We start from the raw sequence: 23093 nt of genomic DNA, 5'->3' as shown, positions 1-23093 counted from the left end.
CTTCGGGGGTACAAAGGCAGGACATAATTTAAAACATCAACAAGTAGAAGTATAAGTAACCAACAATATGGAGATAAGTACCAAATGCCACAGTTAAAAGACTGCCTTAAAAGGAAGTGGAAAAGGGTAGGGAATTTCATTTTTCATGTAAAGCTATTTGACTTACATGATGGACACGTTACTTTTAAAAAACAACCAAAGGGGGAAACGATGGGCCACCAGTGATGAGGATGGCGGGTCTCCAGTTTTGACTGGTTTTGCCCAGCTGTGCAGCCTTAGTCCTCACCAACCTCAGATGCAGCTCCGTAGATGGTTTCCACGTTCCCTTCCACCTCTTCACATTCTGGTGGCAAACAAGACGAGCAGTGATCTGGAGAACATGTGCCATAAAGAGAATAAATCAGGGTGATGTGATGGGACTGAGGGGCTGGTGGGTGCTGCTTCAGGTCGGCAGCTCAGGGAGGCTTCTGAGAAGGCGCACGAGCCAAGTGGGGGAGGCCGTAGTGACTGCAAAGGCCCCAGCGTGGGCAGGCATCAGTGGGGTTCGTTCCAGGGGTGGCTGGAGGGAGATGAGGGGCGAAAGCTGACACCAACAGGGAAAGTCGTGGAGTTTGTAGCCGAGATTGACCAGGACTAGACCAGAGGGAACGGAGAAGGCCCAGTGGGCGTTGGGGGGACAGTCCTTGGGTGAGGGTGAGAAACTTTGGATCCTGGGTACAACTTGCAGGCGTTGTTGACAAATCATTCTAGAATGCAAGTGTGAGAGACATGTTGGGGATGGCGCTTTCCAAGTATCTGGCTCCAGGGCTGCTGCAAATCCGCCATCTTCTTGGCACTCATTTCTCTGGATCATTCCCCAGCCCACCTCTGTAAACAGCCCACGCTGTCCCTGTGGCTCTCCTGTGAGCAGGCCCAAGGTTGTTTCCTGACGACCTGTACGTCTGTCCTTTCAGGCCTCCCATCCTCCCAGGCGCACCGCTCCTCCCTGTTCCTCCAGCAGCTGTCCTACCACCTGCAGCTCCAAAGCGCCTGGGTCTTCCTCCTCTCTCTCTGCACCTCCAGTTCCAGGCTCTCCTTGATTCACATCTTGACTTTCATACATGAAGCATGCGTCCCCTTTAAGTCCCAGAACTCTAACCTATCCTTCCACCCTTGTCAGAGTAACCAGACCTAGAGCTCCTGTCATGTGCCCGTCCTGCTCAAGGTGTCCCAATGTATGTGCCACGGTTTGTATACAGGGCCAAGCCTTTCCAAGTACAGTTTGCCTGAAACCCATGGAACTCTTGACATTTCACGGGCCGGTGACAGAGACCAGGGCGGCAGAGGGAATGGGGTGGGCACAGGTAGGCAGATGTGTTGGTCTGTTGAGACGACCATCCTCCCCAGATGCCCTGAAGAAGCAAGGTGGCTAAAACCCATAGACTAGCCTTTGTTTGCTGAGAAGAAAGTGGAAGACTGATAAATTAAGTGTCACTTCTTCAAGGGTCACTGGCAGTGATTGGTGTCCAGGGGGTGTCACCCTCCAGGTGTTTCTGGTTGGTTGTGGGCTGCCGCTGGCAAGTGGACACATCTTTTGTTTTCCTGCCCAGGGTGTCTCATTTCCAAAGCCTGTCTTGAGGAAACCTGCCATCATTACACAGCACTGGGCAAGTAGGGCACTGAAATGCCAGGCTTTGAAGAGCCACCCACCCCTGCTCAACTTTGATTTCCATTTCTGTTTGAGTCACTTTTACAAAAACCACTTTTTTTTTTTGATTACGTAACAATCTGTGGCCCAGACCCAGGTAGGCAGTAAATATTTACCTTCACACTGGAGCCAAAGTCACTGTGGTGAGTCACAGTAAGTCACAGGGAAGCATCATTACCCTCTAGGACCTTGAAAAAAGTACAGTTGTTAAAGGTTTGCTGGGTCATACTGCCAGGACTAGAATGTAAATTGAGTACTAAAACCTGAATTATCTCTCGTAGCCCATTACAGGTGGATAGTCTATTCACACACACAGATGCACACGTTATATCTTTATATTTACTTCTCATTATGTGTTTTTTCTATAACAAGTATTTATTGTGTAATTTTTAAAGTCCTTTTAAAAAGATTGAGAACTGTTCAGAAAAACAGCAGTTCTTTGGGTTTGCTCCCAAGACAGGTTGTCTCCATCCAACAAGTATGTTCTCAAAATAAGTGCCTTTTCTCCGGAAAGTGACTGTAAAGGGTGCTGATGTTTCCTGGAACCTCAGAGCCCACCGTGGGATGGTCAAGTAGCAGACTCTGGGTTGTGTGGGCTTGAGAGCTGCTGCTGGAGCACGAACCCGAAATGTTTACCGTCTGGCCCTCACAGGCGAGGTTTCCAACCGCGACCGAGACCAAGAGCTCTCTCTCGTTTCTCTGACACGTGTAATACTTACCAGTCCTGCTTCCTTTCTCCTTTGCAGCATCTCTGGCCAGCATGGCCCACGTGTTTGTATACGGGACACTGAAGCAAGGCCAGCCCAACCACAAAGTCCTGCTGGATGACACCAATGGCCGTGCGACCTTCCAGGGCCGGGGCCACACGGTGGAGCCCTACCCCTTGGTGATCGCCGGAGAGCATAACATTCCGTACCTGCTGAACCTCCCAGGGCACGGCCACTGTGTGGTCGGGGAGATCTACGCCGTGGACGAGCAGATGCTGCGCTTCCTCGACGAGTTCGAAGGCTGCCCAGACATGTACCAGCGCACCTCAGTGAGGGTCGTGGTCCTCGAAGGCGCACACAGCGTCCCCAGCGAGACCCCCGCTGCCAACAGGACCGTGCAGTGCTTCGTGTATAGCACAGCCACCTACCCGCCGGAGTGGGTCCACCTCCCGTACCACGACAATTACGACTCTCAGGGGAAGCACGGGCTTCGCTATAATCCAAGGGAAAACAGATAAAAAGTGCAAGGCATGATAGAACCCTGATGATTATAAGATTACCTCAGCTTGGTCTGCACTCACTGAATGCAGAAGCATAATAATGCCCTTTGAAACAAACATTTGTAGAACTCAATCTGTGGAAAAAGAAATAATCTCTTTTGTAGTGGCAGCCAATTTCCCAAATAATTTTGACACACTGATAACAAGATTGTGCCCTGAGGTCTATCTGTCCGATACTGCTTTATTCCTTGCTGTTTAAAGAGCATCATGGGCTTGAATGTACCGGATAAGAAAAATTTAGGATTTTAATTCCCCTAAATGACATTTCAAGAACTCATGTTATCGTACTTTTTTTTTATTTTTGCTTTGCTTTAATCTGAAGATAACATTTAAAATGAATGTAAAGACTTTGTGTTGCAGCTAGATTCTCTCAGCCCTAGTATATTGATTCTGACCTGTAGCACCAAGATAAAAAAAATTTAAGCTGATCTTGGCTTAGCGTAATTTAAAAACCTCAGGAAAAACATGTTGTATTTTACAGTAGTTTTGGAGTTATATATAACATCATTCTTCACAATTTTCAAATCAAACTTATTAAAGAGTGGCCATTTAAAATTAAACTAGATGTTTTAGGAAATCAAATATGAAAGTGTCGGTGCTATTTTTGGCTCTTTTCTTGGGCCTACTTAGTTAGAAGGTTCTTTTCATTCTAATCTAGCAAAATAACGAGCGCCCACTTGCTGGCAGACACAGCTGAACACCCCTGATTTCAGATGGAAGCTCACCCAAGCCCAGGGCCCAGCAGCAAGGCACTGTTCCTGCCTCCCGAAGGGACCAGCATTTGGGGGTGGGCCTTTCGGAGAAGAACCAACATATTAGTAATTTGTTCTTCAGGCTTGACAGAAAGCTTAGCTTCCAAATACAAACAGCACTTAAAATAATTTTAGCAAGGCACGAAGTACCAATTACTACCCACCTCCATCTGATGATCTGTCAGCGTAGATTCAAATCAGTGCACGATTCTGCCTCTGCTTACTTACCAGCAAAGTATGAAATGTATTCCAAGAATTTCAGAACCAAATGAAAATGCAGCTGCTGATCCTTAGTAACCTCATTCTCCATTGGGAGAGCTCACTTAACTCTTCAACTTAATGGTAGACTATGATCGCTAACTGCATCTGGCACAAAAAACATGATCATTATTTTTAGCCCTTTTTTTCTTAATTGGAAACCTACTTCACAAAAACACAAAAAGGCAAGGATGGGTATCAGCTGATGGGCTTGTGGCAGCCCCACCTACTACAGTTGGGGTGAGGGAGCCCCGAGCAGAGCCTGTGGGATGGGGGAGAGAGGACCATGTGAGTCAGCGCCCCTAAGGTGATGCCCCGAGGGATCTAGCAGATCCGGTACTTAATCATTAGAGCCACATAGAAGGGATTTCCCAAATCATTGGTGCTGCCTGGGCTTAAGAAGTTATAAATAACCACAAACGGGGAGTTAGGTCCTCAACCGGGAGAAGTAGGTAATAAGATTATAAGGTGGCAAATGCTAATTTAATGAAACTGAAGGCAAAGAGCTGGGATTTATATAAATTTTTAAAGGATCACAATGAAATGCTAGTATTTAAAGTCTATTGGCACAGCCTGTAGCCTCTTATGTACATTGTCTTCATTCAAAAAGGCAAACTAATATTTAGACAAATGCTCAGTTTTATTGATTTAATTTTGATACTAGGAAATCTCACAGCAGAAGTACAAATCATATGTACAAGTATTTATGTCAGTAAAAATTTCCATTGGTAATTTTTTGGCAGAATGTTGGTTTTGACTATATGTGGAATAAATATGACCGTGTAAAATCTGCCGCACAGGAGTGTTCCTGCAAAACGCTTGAATAAATGGAGTATGAAAGAAGAATAATACAAATGGCTAATTAAATTGGGTGATGATTGGAAGGCTATAAATACTTCATTGCAGTTCCACGAGCAGATCTCCTTCTCCAACTGTGTCCCCAGCTTTACAATGCACCGATTTCACCTTGAATTAAAAAAAAAAAAAAGGGAGGGGGCGGTAGTAAGAATTACTAATTATACCAGGAGGGAGCAATCTCGTCATCCATTTCTGGAAGTGAAGAGACAGCCTGGCAGGCTTTGGAGCACAGGTAGAACACTCGGCCCACACAGTCAGAGGGGACCTCATGCCTGGGACGTCCTCCTGGAAGGCTGTGACTCGCCACCTTCCACTCTCCTGGCTCTTCCGTCCTTGTCTGTCCTAAAATACGCTGGTGCAAGGGGATTTCTGCTGCTGTTTGCTGGCTGGCCCTTGCACTGGGTGCACGCAGGGGTCTAGGCAGCATCCTAAACTCCAGTGTTGGTGCTGGCTGAGCTCTCAGCACTCAGCCCTCCCAACCTCTCTACAGTTTTAAGTTGTAGAAATGTTCTCTTAGAGGTAATGGTATTATTAGTTTAGTATAGAAAAAAGAAAATTACATGAGTCCAAACAGGTACTAATTAACAGGAGAAACTTCCTAGCCTGATTGTAATGTAAACTTCCTTCTGAAGGGAAATAAAATACTCAGAAGACATGTGGCTGTACAGATAGTATAGTACTTCATGGCATGAAGTGGAACAGGCACCGAGCTCCCACTACCTTGCTACTGTGCCTTGTCATTCTACTCATTTCTCCCAGTTTTCATCAAATTTTGTTTTCCCAAATTGGGTTCAGATTTACAAGGAGCAGGGAGGCGTTTAGACTGGGAAACAGATAGTACTTGACTTCTTGGAGGTTCTTGCTTGGGCATGAACATGAACAATGGGTTAGAATACGTGGCCAAGAGTAACAATGCTGGCACTGACGGGGTTGGTCCCTTGGCCTGTGTCCCCATCGCCCCACTCTGAGCCAGAGAGAAAGAGGGGCCTTATTCCCTTGAATTCCAGCCTAGGCTCTTTCTGGCAGTGTGAACCTATGCCGTGACTAATTCAGAGGCCTTTTCGGCACATGCTATTTGCACTGAAGTAGGTGCTTTTTATCTAAAGCCTCCGATGTTTGTATAAGATATATTTTTTCATGATGCTGCAATTACTAGAGTGGAGGACCCATTTCTATTGTGACCTTTTTCTCCGGGAGGAAAAATGGCCCTTCTGGATAAGAACCACCAACGCTCCGGCTCCCCCGGGCCCGCTGCTCTGGGCTGGGGCTCTGGCCACTCCTGGTAGGCTCTGCTGCGGGGATAGGAGGAAATGGGATGGGCAGGAAAGACTCCCACTACTCGGGGTCAGGCCACAGCACGAATTTGCCCAGAGCCCATCAATACCGTAAAAGCAGCTCTGAGCTGCTGATGACCAAGGAGCAGCTAAACCTTCACCATGAGACCCAGGCTATGAGGACATAAAACACACTGACAGACATGGGCTCCTTCAAGGAGCTGGGACCAAGTTCATTTTTGTATTAGTACCTCAGTCTAGCAACACAGGCCTTTGGCATGCATCTGACACATATTCTCTGCCCCCCAAAATGAGGCCAAGTTCTCATCATGGAAATTTCATGCTAACACAGCATCAGTGTTAAATAATCCCAAGAAACAAATATAACAGTTTTTACAAGGGCAGAAACCAACATTTTCTTGTTCAACTTTTAAAAGATAATCAGATGTAGAAAGCGGGATTCCTAAAGAACTGCAAATCATGCCATTCAGCCGTCTGCAGCCCCCTCCAGCCTGGCGAGGCTCACTAGCTATGCGGTGGGCCTCCACCCTCTCAGCTGGAACTGGACTGGGAGGGTGGCCTATTGTCTGAGCAAGTTTTGTTTCATTTTGGGGTGACACAGGCTGTGTCTCTCTGACACAAACTTCATTGTGAACTGACAGTACCTCTCTGCCAGGGCACCCGACGTCCCCAAGGATCAAGCTCACCTTCAGGTGTGGCCACGGTGCAGGACACGGCCAACCTATGCTGCTGTCCTCACCTCAACTCACTCCACACTTCCTCATCAAATCGACCTTCAGAAAAGGATCATTCTACTACAAATGGTGTCTTTTTTTAGTCACCAAACGAATAATGAATTTATTGCTTTAAAGGATTTTTCTATTTTCGAGGAAAAAATACATTTAAGTTTTACTCAATAAATTTCAGTAATAATACGTCTCCTTTTTTCCTCCTTAAATCATTAAGTCCCAAATGTGTACGTGGGGCTTTCAGCTCCTTGATCTAAAATTGAATTGTTCTCTTTGTGGAGAAATTATCTTGAAGAGTTACATTAATTTTTACAATCTCTAAAACCATTTCCTGCTGTGTCACTTAAGTCTCAGATAACTAACTGCCTCTAAGACAGATGCAAACATTAAAAATTAAAGACTCCTTAATTTGAAAGACATGAGGGTGAAGAACGATTGTTCTTTGACTAAGTGAACATCAGACGACTCTTTTGGAAGGTGTGCTCTCCATGAGTCAGGGACTCATTGTTCCAGGGTGAAATGAGCTCCTGATCTTAATGTCCTCATCTGTAGGGTGCAGAGGTGGGAAGAGATCACCTCTCTGGTCCTTTTCAGGCCTAACCGTTCCAAATTCAAAGGTGGAAGTTCCGCTTCCTGTCACAGAGCCGGCATGAGCTGGCGGGAACTTGGGGACATACCTTGCCAGTTTTCCCAGCTGTCATACTGTTCTGCATTTTCATGGCTTCGATTACACAAATTTCCTGACCTTCTGCTACCTGGAAAATGATTAAAAATGGACAAGTTTTACAATCATTCTAATTTTGCAACAGTGCTCAAAATGAAGCCATTAAAAGATTCTTTGTCAAAAATGCTGAAATTTGATCCAAGTGGCAGCAACGACCTCTGATAAATACTTCATATTTCAAGTTCATCTTTGGGGGACAGCAGAGAAAGGCCATCCCCTCATCATTAAGTCCTCATTAGAAAAAAATCTCTGATATTCGAGGAATGGGGTGCTGGTTGTGGGGCCTCCCCTGGGAATCTCTGAATCTACCTTTTACCACAAACAGAGAAGTGAAATAAATGGCACATTTTCCACTTATAGGAAATGAAGTGGAAAATCTCAAAACAGAGGAAGATTGTGGATTCCAGGAGCTGAGGGAAAAAAGAGAGTGATCGCTAATGGGTACCCGGTTTCCTTCGGGGTGATGAACATGTTCTAATAGTGAATGTGGTGATGGTTGTGCAACTCTGTGAATAGACTGAAACCACTCGAGTGTACTTTAAAGGGGTGAATTGTATATGAATTTTATCTCAGTAAAGCTGTTATAAAAAAAAAATGGAGTTTGTCTATAGCCCTCGGGAGCTGGGAACAACAGCCAAACATCCAGGCCACGAGGCCCACTGTCCCACCCTTTGCAAGACATGCCAAGTCTTAATGACGAGGTGGCTCCCAGAAAGCACCTTCCAGCACAGGGAATGGTATCTAGAGCTGTGCCCATTCCTCGCAAAGACACACACAGCTCATGCAGGCAAAGGGCTCGAGCTTGGAGTTTCGATGTTTGCCTTTCGTTATGAAAGAAAATCCAAGCGAAGCTGGGTACGAACCTTCTGGGGTTTAACCTGGGGCTTCCACTCAGGGGTCAGCTGTGGCTGAAAGCTGCTTTATTCATTCTCTTCTCTCTGCCTTTGATGGGTAAGCACCAAGGAGCTGGGCCCGATTTTTCTCCTATCTTTATGAAAAAGGGTCTCCCAATCTTTGAAATGGGAGAGCTGAGTTTCCTAGGGCAACTGGCTATGTGGGGTGCTGCTGGGCATCTGGTGTGGGGCTCCCGGACACTCGCACCACCGCCGCTGTGCTTGCCCAGTGTCGCTAAAGTGCCTGGAGAATGTTCTTTCCTGAAATCCCCAGATGATTTCAAGCCCCCTCCCGGCCCCCCGTGGGGCGCAAGCTGTCTTGCTGGCAGTCGGGACTGCCTGAGCCCTATGCATTCCTTTCCTCCGCTGATCAGGTGGTGGGCTGCTTTTTCCTGGCACAGAAACATAGGAAGAGAGGGGATGCCAAAGCTTCAGTGCTGGCACAGAGGAGAGACTGTGCTGGAGAGCTGGGCTTGAAGCACTGTGCTCGCTGCCCTTTTTGATTCATTTTCACCTGGCATCTGCATTCCGACTTGCTGTTCTCCAAAATGCAGGGGGAGAAAAGTGAAGGCAGCTCGAAACAATAAATATGCCCTGTCAGGGTGTCAGAACAGCTACTCCCTCAAGTCGTCATTTCGGAGCCTTTTGTCCCCCCTCTTTTCAAAGGCAGGCAGGGACCAGGCAAGATGGGAGAAGGGCAAGTTCCCCCAGGGTAGTACCTGCCATTTAGCTCCACATACAAAACCCTGTGGACCCAGACCGCAGCTTCTCAGATGGAGGCTGAGGGCCCAGAGCTGGCCCAGGAAACAGTCCAGCAACAGGGCCACAGCGGCTCTCTGGGAAATGGGTCTGAAATTCAACAATGGGAATTCTATCCAAAAATTAATAGTAAGTTCTCTACCTCCGTGCTGCGGTAGTTCTTTCCTTCACAGATGGCCGAGTGCCCACTGTGGGGCCTGTGTGTGCCTGCCTCCGCCCCTCCCCCCAGCCGGGCTTCTTCTGCAGGCGTCTGAGAGCTGGGCTTGCTCAGAGCCTGCATCTCCCCATTCCCGACCCCACGGGCTTCTCTTAGGTGGCCACGACCTTGCCCCTCCGTAAGTTAATTCAGTTAATGCAAACATGAAAGAAGAAACGAACCACGAGATTTCTGATGGTCACACCAAGGGGGCACAGGCCAACCTGACGACAATGCCCGTGGAAGGACGGCTGGGCCCTGGCCACAGCCCAACTTCAGACCCGAGCTGGCCGCACTGGAGGTTAGATCAGGGCCTAATGAAGCCTGGGGGACAACAGGGCCTGTGTCGCTGCCCATTTTGTCTTGGCTGGCTCCGTATGCTCGCAGTGTGGGTGATTTGCAAAATGGTCATATACAGGTGACTGCAAGTGGTTAAGTCCTCAGGTTAAGTCCTCATTAATTAGAAAAGCAAAACCTCTGATTTAGCCACAGATAATCAGGAGAGGTGGGAAAGTCCCAAAGTTATAATACTCCCTTCTCTCTGATTGTGTGACGCTGGCAATTTGATTAAAAGGACTTCAAAGACAGTGCCTCTGGATTTGAAGTGACCGCTCTTTGCCTGACCTGTAGCACTGCCCTGAATGGCAGAACTCAATCCTCACAGCTCCACCTTTTCATTCCTTTTTTCTCTCCCTAGTTCCCTGCCCTGTGTCTGCTGGTCTCTACTTATGTTATTTAGCGGTAGATGGAAACTGAAGTAATTCATTTCCCTCTCTGTGTTCACTTATGCAATCTGTTTCTATAGTCTGTTTTCACTCATTCATGCCTAAAAGAGAAAGAACTCTTGGAAGTTGTTCCTTTACCCCCACAAAATTGTGAGATATGTTTTAGTCAGTAGAATCATCTTAACCTACACACATGCACGCGCATATACACACGTGAACCTGATTTGAATTCAAGTTATTTTACCTCTCGAAAGCCCGAATCAGAGAAGCAAATATGGTACAAACCACACAGCAAAGAATGAAGATGGGGCCGCGACCCCACTGACTGGCTACGCCCTACATAGGCTCCAGCTCCAACACGGGCCTTTCACCTCGACACCGTGGAAGCCTCCTTGTCCAAGGTGCCTGCGCCCCAATCCTTCCAGAGCTCGGGGACATAAGGACAGCACCGTCCGGATTTCCCCGTGGGTGCGGAGAGGACAGGCATCAACTGAGCGAGCAGAGAGGGTGCTTAATCGATCAGAGCTTCCACCAGACAGCTCACATGTGAGGGCACTGCCACTGAAGGGTCTGTGTGCGCACACTTCTCTAACACTTTTGTGAATCATCTGATAACGACTTAATGATTGTGACAGGATGTCTCCAACGTTGGGCTTACAAAATGGTCACAAGCCTCGCAAGTCTTTTTGATAAACCTAGTCGGCCTGATGTACTTCTCCGCTGTCTAATTGGTGTAAAGTTTGGAGGCCTGAATCCTATATCTTTCAACCAGCTTATTGCGTCCTCTCCTTTGACACGGGGTCAGGGTTCACATTCACATCCGATTATCAGAACGCACTCATTAAGCGGGAGCCTGCCTCGCCCCCAAATGAGTAAGCCAGAGAGAAAACTCGGCCCATTTACTCAGCAGATTTTAGCATGTTTAGGAGGCCTGAATGTCACTCGGCACTGCTCTGTGCTGAAGACTTTCAGACATCTCCAGCTGATGATTAATTGTGAGTGATGGGAAATAAAATCCAGTAAAGCCAGCTGCTTGCCATGGTCGGCAAAATGACTCTAATGGATATAGGCTGCCAATTTTCCAGTTTTACTGGCAAGTCTTCCAAGTGTAATTAAGGGAAGTTATAAATGATATGGAAATCTATCAAGTTCCATTTATTTTCAGAGGACTCTTTCCCCAGGGACTTTTATCTACGAGCTTATAGTATGCTTTGTTGTGCTAATGATTTAAACCACTTCTTATTTCTGATTAAAGCCCCCAATATCCTCCTACCAAGTTCGCTTCACTCCTTCCCCAGATTAAAAGACACAGAACCTTCTCCGGCACACATTGCTCTTGGAAAACATGTTAAGACTGAGACACGTTCGGCAACTTGTATCATTCAGACTGAAAACGCAGGAAGAAAGCTCAAAGGAAGAGAAAGAAAAGAGCAAGGGGGAAAAAGACCTCCACCAAACATAAAAGGAAACCCCCAAAAGTACAGACTTGAAAGCTCTGCTCAATGCCAGATATTCATCAGAAGGTGGTGTAGCTCACTAATGTTATTTGATTTGGAATAAAAGCATGAAAATGATGGCAAAGGCCTAAAATTGGAGATGTAAAGGATGACTGCACAGTATTCCATTTCTCAATTTCATCCTTCAGAGCCACAAAATGGGGGTGATACAGTGACGGGATGAGATTTACAGTAACAGCTGTGGTCTTCCCACACAAGGGAGGCCCTTCTAATGGGCTAAGGTCTGTTTTGAACAGACGGGGAGTAACAAAACAAGGTTCCCTATTAAGAGTGTGCAGTCATATTTCTGATAAAGAAAATGATTATGGGAGTTGGATTTCCTTTAAGACGGCCCCTACCCGCTTTTGTCGTCCAAAACCTGGGCCGGTTTAAAGGTGTTATCCTTTAAATATAGGCAAGAGGACAGAAATGGCACGGAGGGCTTTCCCCCTGTAAGCCTACTCTCTAGCAACTGTAAAGAATGCATAGGAAACTGTGCCAGTGGCATATGGCTTTCTACTGTGCTAAACATTCATACAAAAGACAGGTTCATCAGTCATTGGAGTATCTGGATAAAAAATTAGCTCCTGATGGATGGTATTTTGAGCTTACCTGCTGCTACTACATTACCAGAGAAACCCAGGTTTTGAAACCCGCATGACATTAGAAACTGCAGACCATGAAATACGACACGTGCAGGAGCACATAATGTACGCCAGATTATACAAAATAATAAATAAGCTATTTAAACCCTCTGCCTAAAATTGGGCCCGCTGCAAGGAACCCTGGGTCACTTCTACGCAGGCCAATTAATGCACAGCATCTGCTGTATAGAAGCAGGGCATGAAGCACTTCCGAATGATTTCAGCAATTAAAAGAAAACTGTTTCCTGCCTGTTCAGACAGCAACTGTTTCAATGCAAGAGTGAGCACCAAATCACTGCGTGCAGCTGAAAAATTAAGTCCCCTTTTTGGGGAAGAAGGGTGGGTGAGAGAAAGAATTTTTATGGAAAAAGGAGGCTTCTTTTGTTGTCCTACATTCTGTATTTTTCTGCCAAATTAGACAGAAGGCTCGGAAGGCTTACCGGCCCTCTGCAGTCTCCCCTTCTGCTGCACTGGGCCACCCGAAAGCATGGATCAATATCAACCCTGCTGACGACTCCACAAAAGTGAAAATCCTTCAATTACATTTTTAAAGGCTGTTCTACTTAGAACACAGGTGCCTGAATGGAATGCATTTTAAAGCCCTTAGATCTGAAAAAAGACGCAGTTAACGGCCATAAGAAAAAAGGCATCTCAGATTTGGTTAAAAGGCACTGCTAGAATCTGATATATAATAACTTCCTCTTTCTGAGCCGGTAAGATAGGCTGGTAAATATCCCCTGATATTTCCTGAAGAAGAAATGTGCATTCACATCCCAACATCTTCACGCAAAGAGGGAGGGAGAAGACACCCTGGGAGATTGTGCAGTATTTAAGCAATGATGGAACGAACCATCATCAAATTACAAAGAAAGAGAAGGCAGGTGACAGAAATGCCACCAAACCTCTTATCTCCAGTCCAAGGCTTCTTTTAATGGGACTGTGCACCAGCCGCCTCACTCAGGAGGGCACGTGCAAGGAGAGGTAACACACTCAAGCAAGGCAGCTGGCTCTGGGAGACTTCAGGTCCGCACTGCCGCCCACTGCCCATGCTCACCCCAGCTCCCCTCCTGCAGCTGCCCCCCTGGAATTGTACAGTGGGTCTCGAAGCGGGGAGCTGAGAGGATCAGGGAAAGAATAGAGTTATGGCCAATATAAAACAAGTCCAGTTTTTCTTAAAATTCCTTAAAATGAAGACAAATATTACACCCTACTGCCCTCTAAGTTAGCTCAAAACTGGAGCCAAAGCCTCTAGTTACAAAGAGAACTAGTGAAAACTGATGTCATTTACAATATCTTTAAGAGATTGGTCTAGATTCTGTATCTCTGTGAGATATGCTGTTTTAAAGGACTCAGTGGAATTTTTTTTTTTCTTTCGCAAAAGGGTGAGAAAAGGTATTTTGAATCTTGGTAAAGTTGAGAACTGTTATCTTCAAAAATACTTAAAACAAAGATAGTAACCCCTATAATCCCAAGTAGATCCTTCCTTGAAAAATAAAATCAAATGCCAAATTTGCAGAAGATGTGCCTAGAATATTTAATTTATTGATTGAGCTATAAAAATATTTTATCTTCTATTGATAATTATCATTAAGTTAAGTTGTGAAAATTCCAAAATTGTTACTTTCGACAAAAATTACCACCCATGTTTAAAAATAAATGTTACCTGGAAAAGATAAAAAGGCCCAGTTCGGGATAGCAGTTACCTCTCAAGGAGGCAGGACAAGAATCTGGGGAGAAGCCACAGGGCAAATTCGCTGTGTAAGAAATGTTGTATTGTTAAATAAAATGGGAAGCGACCATGGTAAAAGTGATCGGGGAGAATAAATACTTGTACTATTCTCTATAACTTTCTGTATGTTTGTAATATTTCATAATTTAAAGTTTGAAAACATTAAATAATGAATGCATGAATCCATACATACTTTGGAATACAATCTGAGGTTTAGATGAAAAATTGGCATCTTGTCAAATAAATTGCTTGAAAAACCACTGCTATAAAATATGAAAATTTAATTATTGCAATTACTTTATGATTGTAAATCAAGGTATCCAGAAACTGGAAAATCTATCAAATAGCCAGGCCAGGTCCTCTGCCAAGGAAAGATGCTGTTATCGATATTGGGCTGAAGCACAAGTTATTGCCAGACAAACACACACGTCAGGATGGCCCAGTCCAACCCTTCTCATCTGGAATATCTGAGCACAAAGGAGGTTTCAAATCCTGCTTCTTCGAAAAGTGAAAAATAAAGGTCTCTCACCAAGTTTATTTGAGATTTCACCAAGATCAGCTCTAAGCTCAATTACAGGTGGTTTAGGGACAAAGGGGAGGGGTGACTAAGATGCTCTGAACCAGGGCACCTGTGTCTACTCAACAGTGGCCATCAAAGCACCTGCTCGGGCGCCCTCCCCCTGAGGAACATATATATCAAGGAGAAAAAAAATCAAGGCAAAATCTGGGTATTACTCCTATTAATGAGCCCAAATTTTGTTTTCATTTGTGCACTTTATAGCATATTTTTCTTTTTTTTTTTCTTTTTTGCCTATGATGCTGTTCACAAGAATAACAACCTAATTACCTGCTGTAAAAGGTCAGTTCTGTTACAAAGCAGATTGTTCTCACTTTGGCCCCACAAAAATACTCAGGTCTATCTTATCAATACTGGACGGACTACGTGGCAAGAAGAGCCAGCGACAGGTACTAAATGTCAATCTATTATTTTACCTGCTCTCACAAACTAATGTCACAAGGTAATAATTAAGAAAGAAAAACATAAATGGGTACACGGCCTGCTTCTGGTTCATGTCTCACTTAATTTTCGATGTATTAAATGAGTATTTCTGATGCAAATCTGAGATGACTGTAGAATCTAAACATAACTAGAAAGAATCTTAATTAAATACAATATTAAAATATCCCATTGGGTTGCCTTATTTTTATTTTTATTTTGTTTTGTTTCTGATATCAGACTAACAAAAGTATGTGCTCATGACTTTATTTTATACTTCAAAGTCAAATGAAAATTGTGCAACAAATTCAGTAGCTGTAAGTCTAATCTTGGAAAAATGTAGTCAGCCATTATTCTGAAAGAATATGTACTTAATATTTTTGTTCAAAAATATCAAAAAGATAGAATTTAATTAATTTTAATTAAAACAAGTTATAAAGATGCCACTTTGATTACAGAAGTGGCCCCAGTTTACGATAGTGTTAAATGTACATAAAAATGGGTATTTTTCAAACTAAAATGAAATTCAGTCATTAAAAATATTTTCGGAAGGCATGTAAAAAAAGGCATTTAAGAAAAGCATATAATTTTATTGGTTGTTTTCTGAATTAAATTTGTGATTCTAGACTTTCATAATTCAGTTCTACTTTCTTTCTTATTGGTTTGTTTGTTTGTATTCACTTTACTGTTTATTAATTAGAATCCTCACTCCACACGTTCAAAAGGCTATTTTACAATCATTAAAAAAAACCCGATTTTACTACATTTAATGTTAAATAGTAATGAATAGACACTGAAAAGGTATTAAGAACCTTTGCTGTGTGAACCTGAAAAAAGCACTTAGAGTAAAATCCAGCTTCTGTGCTGACGGAGGGGAGACCTTCCCACGAAGCTCTGAGTGCATTTATTACTTTTAAACAGCCACACAAAGCATTGTGTCCTGAGGTTTTTACTCTGATAAAATTGTTTATTTCACAAAACGGATTTGTTATTATTATTTATGTGACACTTTGGTGAAACACATTATTGCCAGGCCCTCCATTCTAAGATTTATCAAGTTTTACTTCAGCTAAATATAAAAATTACAGGTAACTGGAACTCAAACTATAAAAGATAACATTTCAAAGAAAAATAAATACTTATAGTCCCTTAGTTGCTTTTTTGGTCCTTGTTTTCCTTGAAAATACAGAGGTGATTGATTCCATTCTCTACCTACTGACAGAAGTGGAGCCTTGGCTCAGCTGATGTTATTGCTAAGAACAACACAATATGCCCTGCAGTGTTAAAATAATTTTAAACCACAAAACTTAAAAGTTACAAGTATTATTTTCTTAAAATGGCCGTGCCTTTGGTCCAAAGAAAGTTTCTTGTGTTTTAATTACACGAGGCAGATTTAACTATAGAAGTTGTTATAAAGAGCCAGCGATTAAACATCTCACTCTGCATTTGGTTTAGGTATTAGCAGTTTGGGACGTTTTTCACAAATAATAACTCAAGAGAAAACACTGTTTTATCAAAACACAATGGTACAGAATATAAAAGGAAGTTCTGCAAGGACCAGAAACGGCACTGGGAGCTGGAAAGAGGAATGAAAGCCAAGCATGTGCTCTCCCAGGCCAGGCCAGGCCAGGCACATGCGTGCAAAGAGCGTTTATCAGTAAGGTGAAGGCCATAGAGATGAGGGGCCAATTCACTAGGGGTGCACCCCCACCAACCGTGTACTTTGACTTTAAAGGAATACATAAAATAGAGGCCCCAGTCGGTTCTCAAATTAAATCACTCTTGAATACCCACATTTAATTACTGGTGGTGGTTTTCAATATCTGAGCTGCCCCCAAAGAACCAAGGACTAATACCACATTGTTCCGCTTTAGTAAATGCCTTGCTTTCCCACATTAAGTTATTAACCAGGAAATGGAAAGTATGAAGGCTAAACCTTCTGGTATCTGGAGAAGCTGGACTAGGGGAAGCAGTTGTTAGAAGCGAGAAGGCTGCACGCTCCCTGTTCTCTGCTCTAAGAGCTGCCACAGTGAGGGAAGCTGGTGCTAACGGAGGAGCAAGACTGCAGTCTGAAGCCTCCCCGCCCTCCTGGCGTGCTCTCAGCAGGAGCTGCCTTCCTCCTTCCTCCTTCCTCCTTCCGCTCAGGTTTTGACTCAGGTGTTGCAAAAGTAAAGACTGCACTTTAACACGTATGTTTTTTAAAGCGCAAATATGAATTTTTTAAATGAAAGCTACACCATTAGGACTGACAAGCTGAAGATGGCAGTCTACAGCTTATGTAACTTCCAGAAAAAGCTTAAGAAGGAAAATGAAAACTACATATTAACCCCCTCACATTGTTTATCAACCTACACTTCCAGTCACGAGAAGATTCCACTGACTGTCTGATAACACAACTTACTATCAAAGCCAAGAAGGTGTATCTTCTTAGGACCCTCGCTAGTCCTTCAGAATGAAGAAATACAAGGCAAACACTTTCCCCATATTCAACACATATATATAATTTTTATGTGTCGCCTCTCCCAAATCCTTGACATTTGGGTGTGAGAAAATCATAATGAGTGCGTTCTTCCAGGAATGTCAATGATTTCAAAGCAAAAGAAACAAACAGAGCTCTTTAGCCTCTTCTGCCCTTTTGTAGAAAAGCTGGTAGTTCCATTTCTGTATCATCAGGTAAAGCAACTGTTAAACCAGTTTTTCAAATTCATAGGTCAATTTCAGGGCTAATCATTTAAATAACTGAAATTGATAATTTTTCTTACTATTCACTGTAAATACTTTTCTAGAAACTAATGCCAACTACATGAGTTTTTCCTCAACTTTTTAAAAATTTATGTCAATAAAGAAATACATAAAAAAAGAAATACATGAATTTTTTTATTGACATAAAAAAAATTATGTCAATAAAGAAATACAGTTTTAATGCAATCCTTACAGGAAAATACATAACTTCCTGTGACTTAAGTGAGATACAAAATGGAATTACATTATTATTATAAGTTCATTAAGGACTATCAGGCTTGACCATTCTTTTCTGGCACATAAATAAAAATGAAAGTACTTAAGTATCTAGAAACCTCCTGGTCGGATCTTTGTTTTCTTTGTACTTTTGCTGCTAATCAAGAGATTTCTAACCCTGCTCTAAGAAAATGCATGTACCCTACCAATCTGTCCATAGAACATTATCTTGAGACTGAACATGTAAGGAAATATTGACATAGCTTTGATTTGTGCCTTAATGTCACAGGGTAAAGATGAAAAACTTAGAACTGAGATCCTAAATTTTATTTATCATGTTACAGAAGTGCTCTGGTACTCCACAGATTACAGGATTAACTTTCCTTACTTCCCTTCCCATTTATTCCAAAAATCATGCAAAAAGTTCCCCATTGGAGGGTTATTTTTTGGCTTAAGTCCTTCAAGGATGCTTAAAGCACAGAGAGAGAATAAATTGAAATTTTCTATAACATACTTCTTGAAACTCTGAATTTGCCAAATAACAGAATGAACCCGGCCTTATTCCTGTTCTAGTTCCAGATCATTTGAGGGGAGAGGCACTCAGAATTGCTACCAACCTAATCCAAATGTGAAACAGTTGGACAAAGAATGCACAAGAGCTATTTTGCTGTTTTGTGGGGGGAGTATAACTTAAGAATGAAGTGCAAAGGACATTCGGTTTGCCCCTATCCCACAGGCAGGCGCGCTCCTTACCATGTCCCCAGGCTTGACAGAGACAGCCACCACCACACCAGGCATCGGGGAGCGAAGAATACTGCTTGTGTCCTCAGCCACTTTTTCCAACATAAATTTGTTCAATTCTGCAGCGAGTCTGGTTAAGATATGCACCTTGTACTAAAGGGGCAAAATCAGAAAAGATTTTAAATGATGAGCTTTTCCTCAAAAGTAGCATTTATTCAAAATCGGTTTTTAGCTTTTAAATTTAAAAAACACCTTTGAAGTCTTATGGTTTTAAATTATTGCACATAAAAACAAAATACATTAGTTTGTTTCTGGTATATGTTATGAGCCAGTTATTTAAGAAATTTCTTGAAATAAAAACTCCTCCAATAATTAATTTGTGATAGTCGACATCCTATATGAAGAAAACCATCTGAAAACTTTATAAAGAAAAGAAAAATTTCCTTGTATCCCCTTCACCGCTTACAAACTTATCCCAATTAATGCAAATTCCGTGAGCTGGCTCAGCCAGAGAAAAAGGGTGACTCTGTGAACATGCACCAGTAGATGGCAGCAGACTGCTGTCTCTAACTCCCCACTTCCCTCAAGAGAGCAGCTGCACTATGTATCAATAAGTTAAGACAAAGAGTTTCAGTGTTCATTTTGGGCAAAATAATATTTAAAATACATATTTCTTCCTGTGACATGAAATGTTATATTCACGATTGAAAATGTTAGCTTTTCTTTTTAGGCTCAGCATTATGTAGTCTTTCTGTAACAAGATGGTTAGGGTAGATACAGATGAAATATGAGACAATCTTCTGTAGTAAGGGACAATAATATCAAGATTTTAAAACCATGAAAAGAAAACAATATGCACTACCAAGTATTTTAATTGCAACTTTTGTAGGTGGCTCTCAAACAATTAGGGGCACACTCAAGGTAGTTCGGTCAAACAGAACATTTCTAATACAGAGAATTTCTGCCCGGCAGGAAAAACCCCAGATCTCTGTGAATAAACATATAAGCCTCAGTTTGCTCTATCCAAACAGAAGTGTTTGAGGAAGTGTTAGTCGGTGAAGGACGAACGACCACCTGAAGATTTTTGGATTCCTACCAGATCACAGTTCCCTTGGGTAGACAGATGCAGCAGCAAGGCAGCTCCATTTTGTTCAAAAAAGCTGCCGTAACTCAAAGCCTCCTGTGGGCATCAAGATGGCAGGGATGCAAAAGCAAAATAGAATTCCCCTTTTAATTCGGCACAGGGAAGGTGGAAATTTCTAAGTGTGTTCTTCACAGGGCCTATTTAAAAAGGAGTGGGGGGAGGGCGCCAAGGAAGAGCTTTGATGGCCTGAGTTCAGAGCAGATTTACGACACTGTGACAGGTTGAATAATAACATCTTTTGCATGTTTCTTTACTCCTGAGTGTGTGTTTTGCAATCAAGACATACAAGTGTCTGCCAGTTTCTGAAAGATATGATCCTTAAGTGAAATTACAGTGCAAATAAAAGCTTTTTGCTCCTATTAAAATTCATCTGAGTCATAAGTGGCAAGGAAAAAAAGCCAGGAGAGTGCATTCTGCTGTCAGTCTAATAAACATTCTGAGCAGAGGGACTATTTATCAACGAGGAATTGTACCTCAAAGTCCTTCATTAAATCTACTGGAGGGGGGATAGAGAGAGAAGACGAGTAGAATTGTGTCAAATTGTACAGTTTTAGTATCTGTGCTCTGTCTTAGAAAATTCAACATCACTAGAAGCTTCAGAGTCAACAAAAAAGTTACTTTCCTAGCTGGCATCACCCTGGGCAGCTCCTTCCATGTAACTGATCGGCACTGGGCCCAGCTGTCTAGTTTAAAGTGTAGCATACAGATTTTTTTTTTTTCTTCACAATTTGACTTTAAAATGTGAACTCTAAATTCAGGTAAAGTATCTTTCTATACTGAGGATAATATTATCTATCATATTTCACCACAGTGGATACCCTTAAAAACTAATTTTAGCTATACCATAAACAAGCCTTAATATAAATAAAGTGCTAAGATTGTCCTAAGCTCCAGTTCTCCCCCAAAATGACATGATCCTGACTAAAACTTGATCCTTCTACTATTTTTATAATTTTTATATCTTTTGGATTCCTTTCTCTGTAGGACTCCTGCTTTGCTTGGACAGAGATGTAAAAGAGTCACAAAACTCAATGCCTTTAGATGCGGTCTTTGTTATTGATGAGATGTTCCTTTTCCTTTTGTATTTGTTTATTGTTCTTAAATCTGTTTGGGGGATAAGCGACTTATTGTAATCACAAGCAAAAAATAACAACGGGGTAAATGCCTCAGGAGAGGCCTTGTTGCAAACAGTTGGCTTAGAAATGACCTTTCTGAATATAAAAAAAGGAGGCAGCAAGAAGGTTCTCTTTTTAAGATTACCTTTGATGTTGTCCTGACCTCTTCAGCGTGCCCATACAAACACGCCTTCTTAAAACAACCTCTTGGCTCACTCGAGCAGCGTACAAGGGGGCGCTTGCCAGGATGGGATCTAAGTGGAGTGCAGCATATGGGCCCATCAGAATGAATTGCCTGGTGAGAACCGTAAAAGCTTTTTGATGCCCCAGAAAAGAAGTCATTTAAGAATGTACACCAGGGCTTTCAAAGCTTATGATCAAAACTGCTATTTATTGTTTTCTCTGAATTCTTAGGGGGCACGGGCAGAGCAGCCAACTAGTTGAGAGATTTCAGGAAAATGCCCTATGACAAGTGCAGAGTTTCGTTCTATGCTTGGCATTTAAATATTCCTAATGGGTCTGAAAACTTCCCTGGAGAGTGTGATTTTTAAGCTGGTGTTATTGTTTACAAGCAGATAAACCACAAACTTGATGTTGTAGAGGTGGGAGTCCCAGATTTTAAAGGCCAGTTGACAGGACAGAGAAGCACAATCCTATAGGAAGCCAGAAGCTTCTAACTCTGCAAGGTCATGAGAAACGTCTGCTTGAGGAATTAGAAGTTGCTTGTTGGTTCAGTAGCTGTGAGTTATTAGTAAAGGGAAGCTCACTCTGTGGGTTTAGGGAGTGCTCTCCAAACCACAAACTAATAAATTCCTGAAAAACACACCTCACTGTGTAAGTAGAACAGGTGCTCTCCGGGCTTAGCCTGGCTGGACTCCTCAATCCAGACAACTGCAGGAGGGGCTGAGGTGTTATCTCATGACCTAATTGTGGTAAAATGACCCCAGCCTAGTCTCTAAGCAGATTAACTTTTTATGGTATCTGCAATGTAAAACCATGTCTAACAAGTAAACTCCCAAAAAGTTCAAAAGAAAGAATGAAAAACGAATTATTCCCGACATGAAAGGATCAGGAAGAAAATTACAAGAGATGGAAAAGGAACACAATGGAATTGTTTTAAAAGCTAAAATACAGCTCTTAACACGGAACCTGATGAAAGGGATAAAGGTGGGAGCAGAACATTGTGGTTGGTAGGGGACAAGCAGGGAGCCGTCAGGGTTTGGGAGTGATATATGCTTTCTATCAGACTCAGTTAAAATGTCCACACCCACCTGTACTATGAGCATGCACAGCTCCCCCCTACAGACAGTAGGGCAGTGCTCAGCATGGATGCACTCCATTCAGTCACACAGAACACCACCTTGCTAGTGTCTGTATTAGTCTGGTACATGGAGCTCCTTATGGATTTTAAATCCATGTGCTTCTTTCAAAAGCCTCCAGACTGACCAGCGATTTTACACATTCCATGTACTCGCATGTTTGTATGACTTAGGGGTCTGTGGGCTCCCTGCAAAATGAGTGCTGCCAGTGTGCTTTACATATTTTTCCAGTTGTGATTTCTGAGCCTCCAGTTTCGTTCCTCTTACAGTAGGATAGCTCTAGTTTCCGTTTCTGTGTCATTTTTCCAATAACAATGAGGATGTGTGCAGTTGATAAACTATAATGTCTTTTCATGTCAACTGGGGGCCATCTCGGTCAACACTGAATTAGGGTAAATGATGAAACTTTACAGGGATTATTTTTCATCAATTATCTTAGCATCCTGAACCATTGGCCATATACTGTTCATTGGCCCTCACTTACTTACTGAGGTGACAAATCCATTTCTTCAAATATGAAGATCTCTTCTTATTCAGAATTTTACACCTTCTGGACTGGACCCAAGGGTCTCCAACATTAAGCTATGTCATCACTTTCACAGTGCAGCACTGAGACCTAACACTCAAATATTGCCCTAAAAGTCTACTTACCTAACTTGAGACAGAGAAAAACCGTGTTTTTAAAGTGACAGAAATGACTAGCTACAAAAATGACACATTTTTAAATACATCTATGTGTTAGAAAAAATAGAAAAAAATATTAAATGTAAATTAAAACACTTAGGTGGAATCACAGATGTAATCCAAC

The 23093-nt window shown here is 42.7% G+C and overlaps 2 protein-coding genes across 14 annotated transcripts in view; one reads left to right on the top strand and one right to left on the bottom strand.

Moving 5' to 3' along the window:
* Window positions 1–3536, top strand: part of GGACT (gamma-glutamylamine cyclotransferase) — a 42086-nt gene extending 38550 nt beyond the window's left edge. For all 10 annotated transcript variants that reach the window (XM_039849222.1, XM_039849231.1, XM_039849227.1 and 7 more), the window contains one exon: window positions 2434–3536. In XM_039849222.1, coding sequence (XP_039705156.1) covers window positions 2448–2912 — 465 coding nt within the window. In that variant the 5' untranslated portion in view covers window positions 2434–2447 and the 3' untranslated portion in view covers window positions 2913–3536. The remainder of the gene's footprint in view (window positions 1–2433) is intronic.
* A 1049-nt stretch (window positions 3537–4585) lies between these two features.
* Window positions 4586–23093, bottom strand: part of PCCA (propionyl-CoA carboxylase subunit alpha) — a 338552-nt gene continuing 320044 nt past the window's right edge. For all 4 annotated transcript variants that reach the window (XM_039849219.1, XM_039849216.1, XM_039849217.1 and 1 more), the window contains 3 exons: window positions 18720–18860; window positions 7523–7600; window positions 4586–4930 (listed from right to left, as the gene is read on the bottom strand). In XM_039849219.1, coding sequence (XP_039705153.1) covers window positions 4862–4930; window positions 7523–7600; window positions 18720–18860 — 288 coding nt within the window. In that variant the 3' untranslated portion in view covers window positions 4586–4861. The remainder of the gene's footprint in view (window positions 4931–7522; window positions 7601–18719; window positions 18861–23093) is intronic.

The sequence above is a fragment of the Pteropus medius genome, unplaced genomic scaffold, assembly GCF_902729225.1.
Source record: "Pteropus medius unplaced genomic scaffold, Ma_sr-lr_union100, whole genome shotgun sequence".
Classification (NCBI taxonomy): Eukaryota; Metazoa; Chordata; class Mammalia; order Chiroptera; family Pteropodidae; genus Pteropus; species Pteropus medius.
The sequence above is the reverse complement of the archived record's forward strand: the minus strand, read 5'-3'. Positions and strand labels throughout refer to the sequence as shown.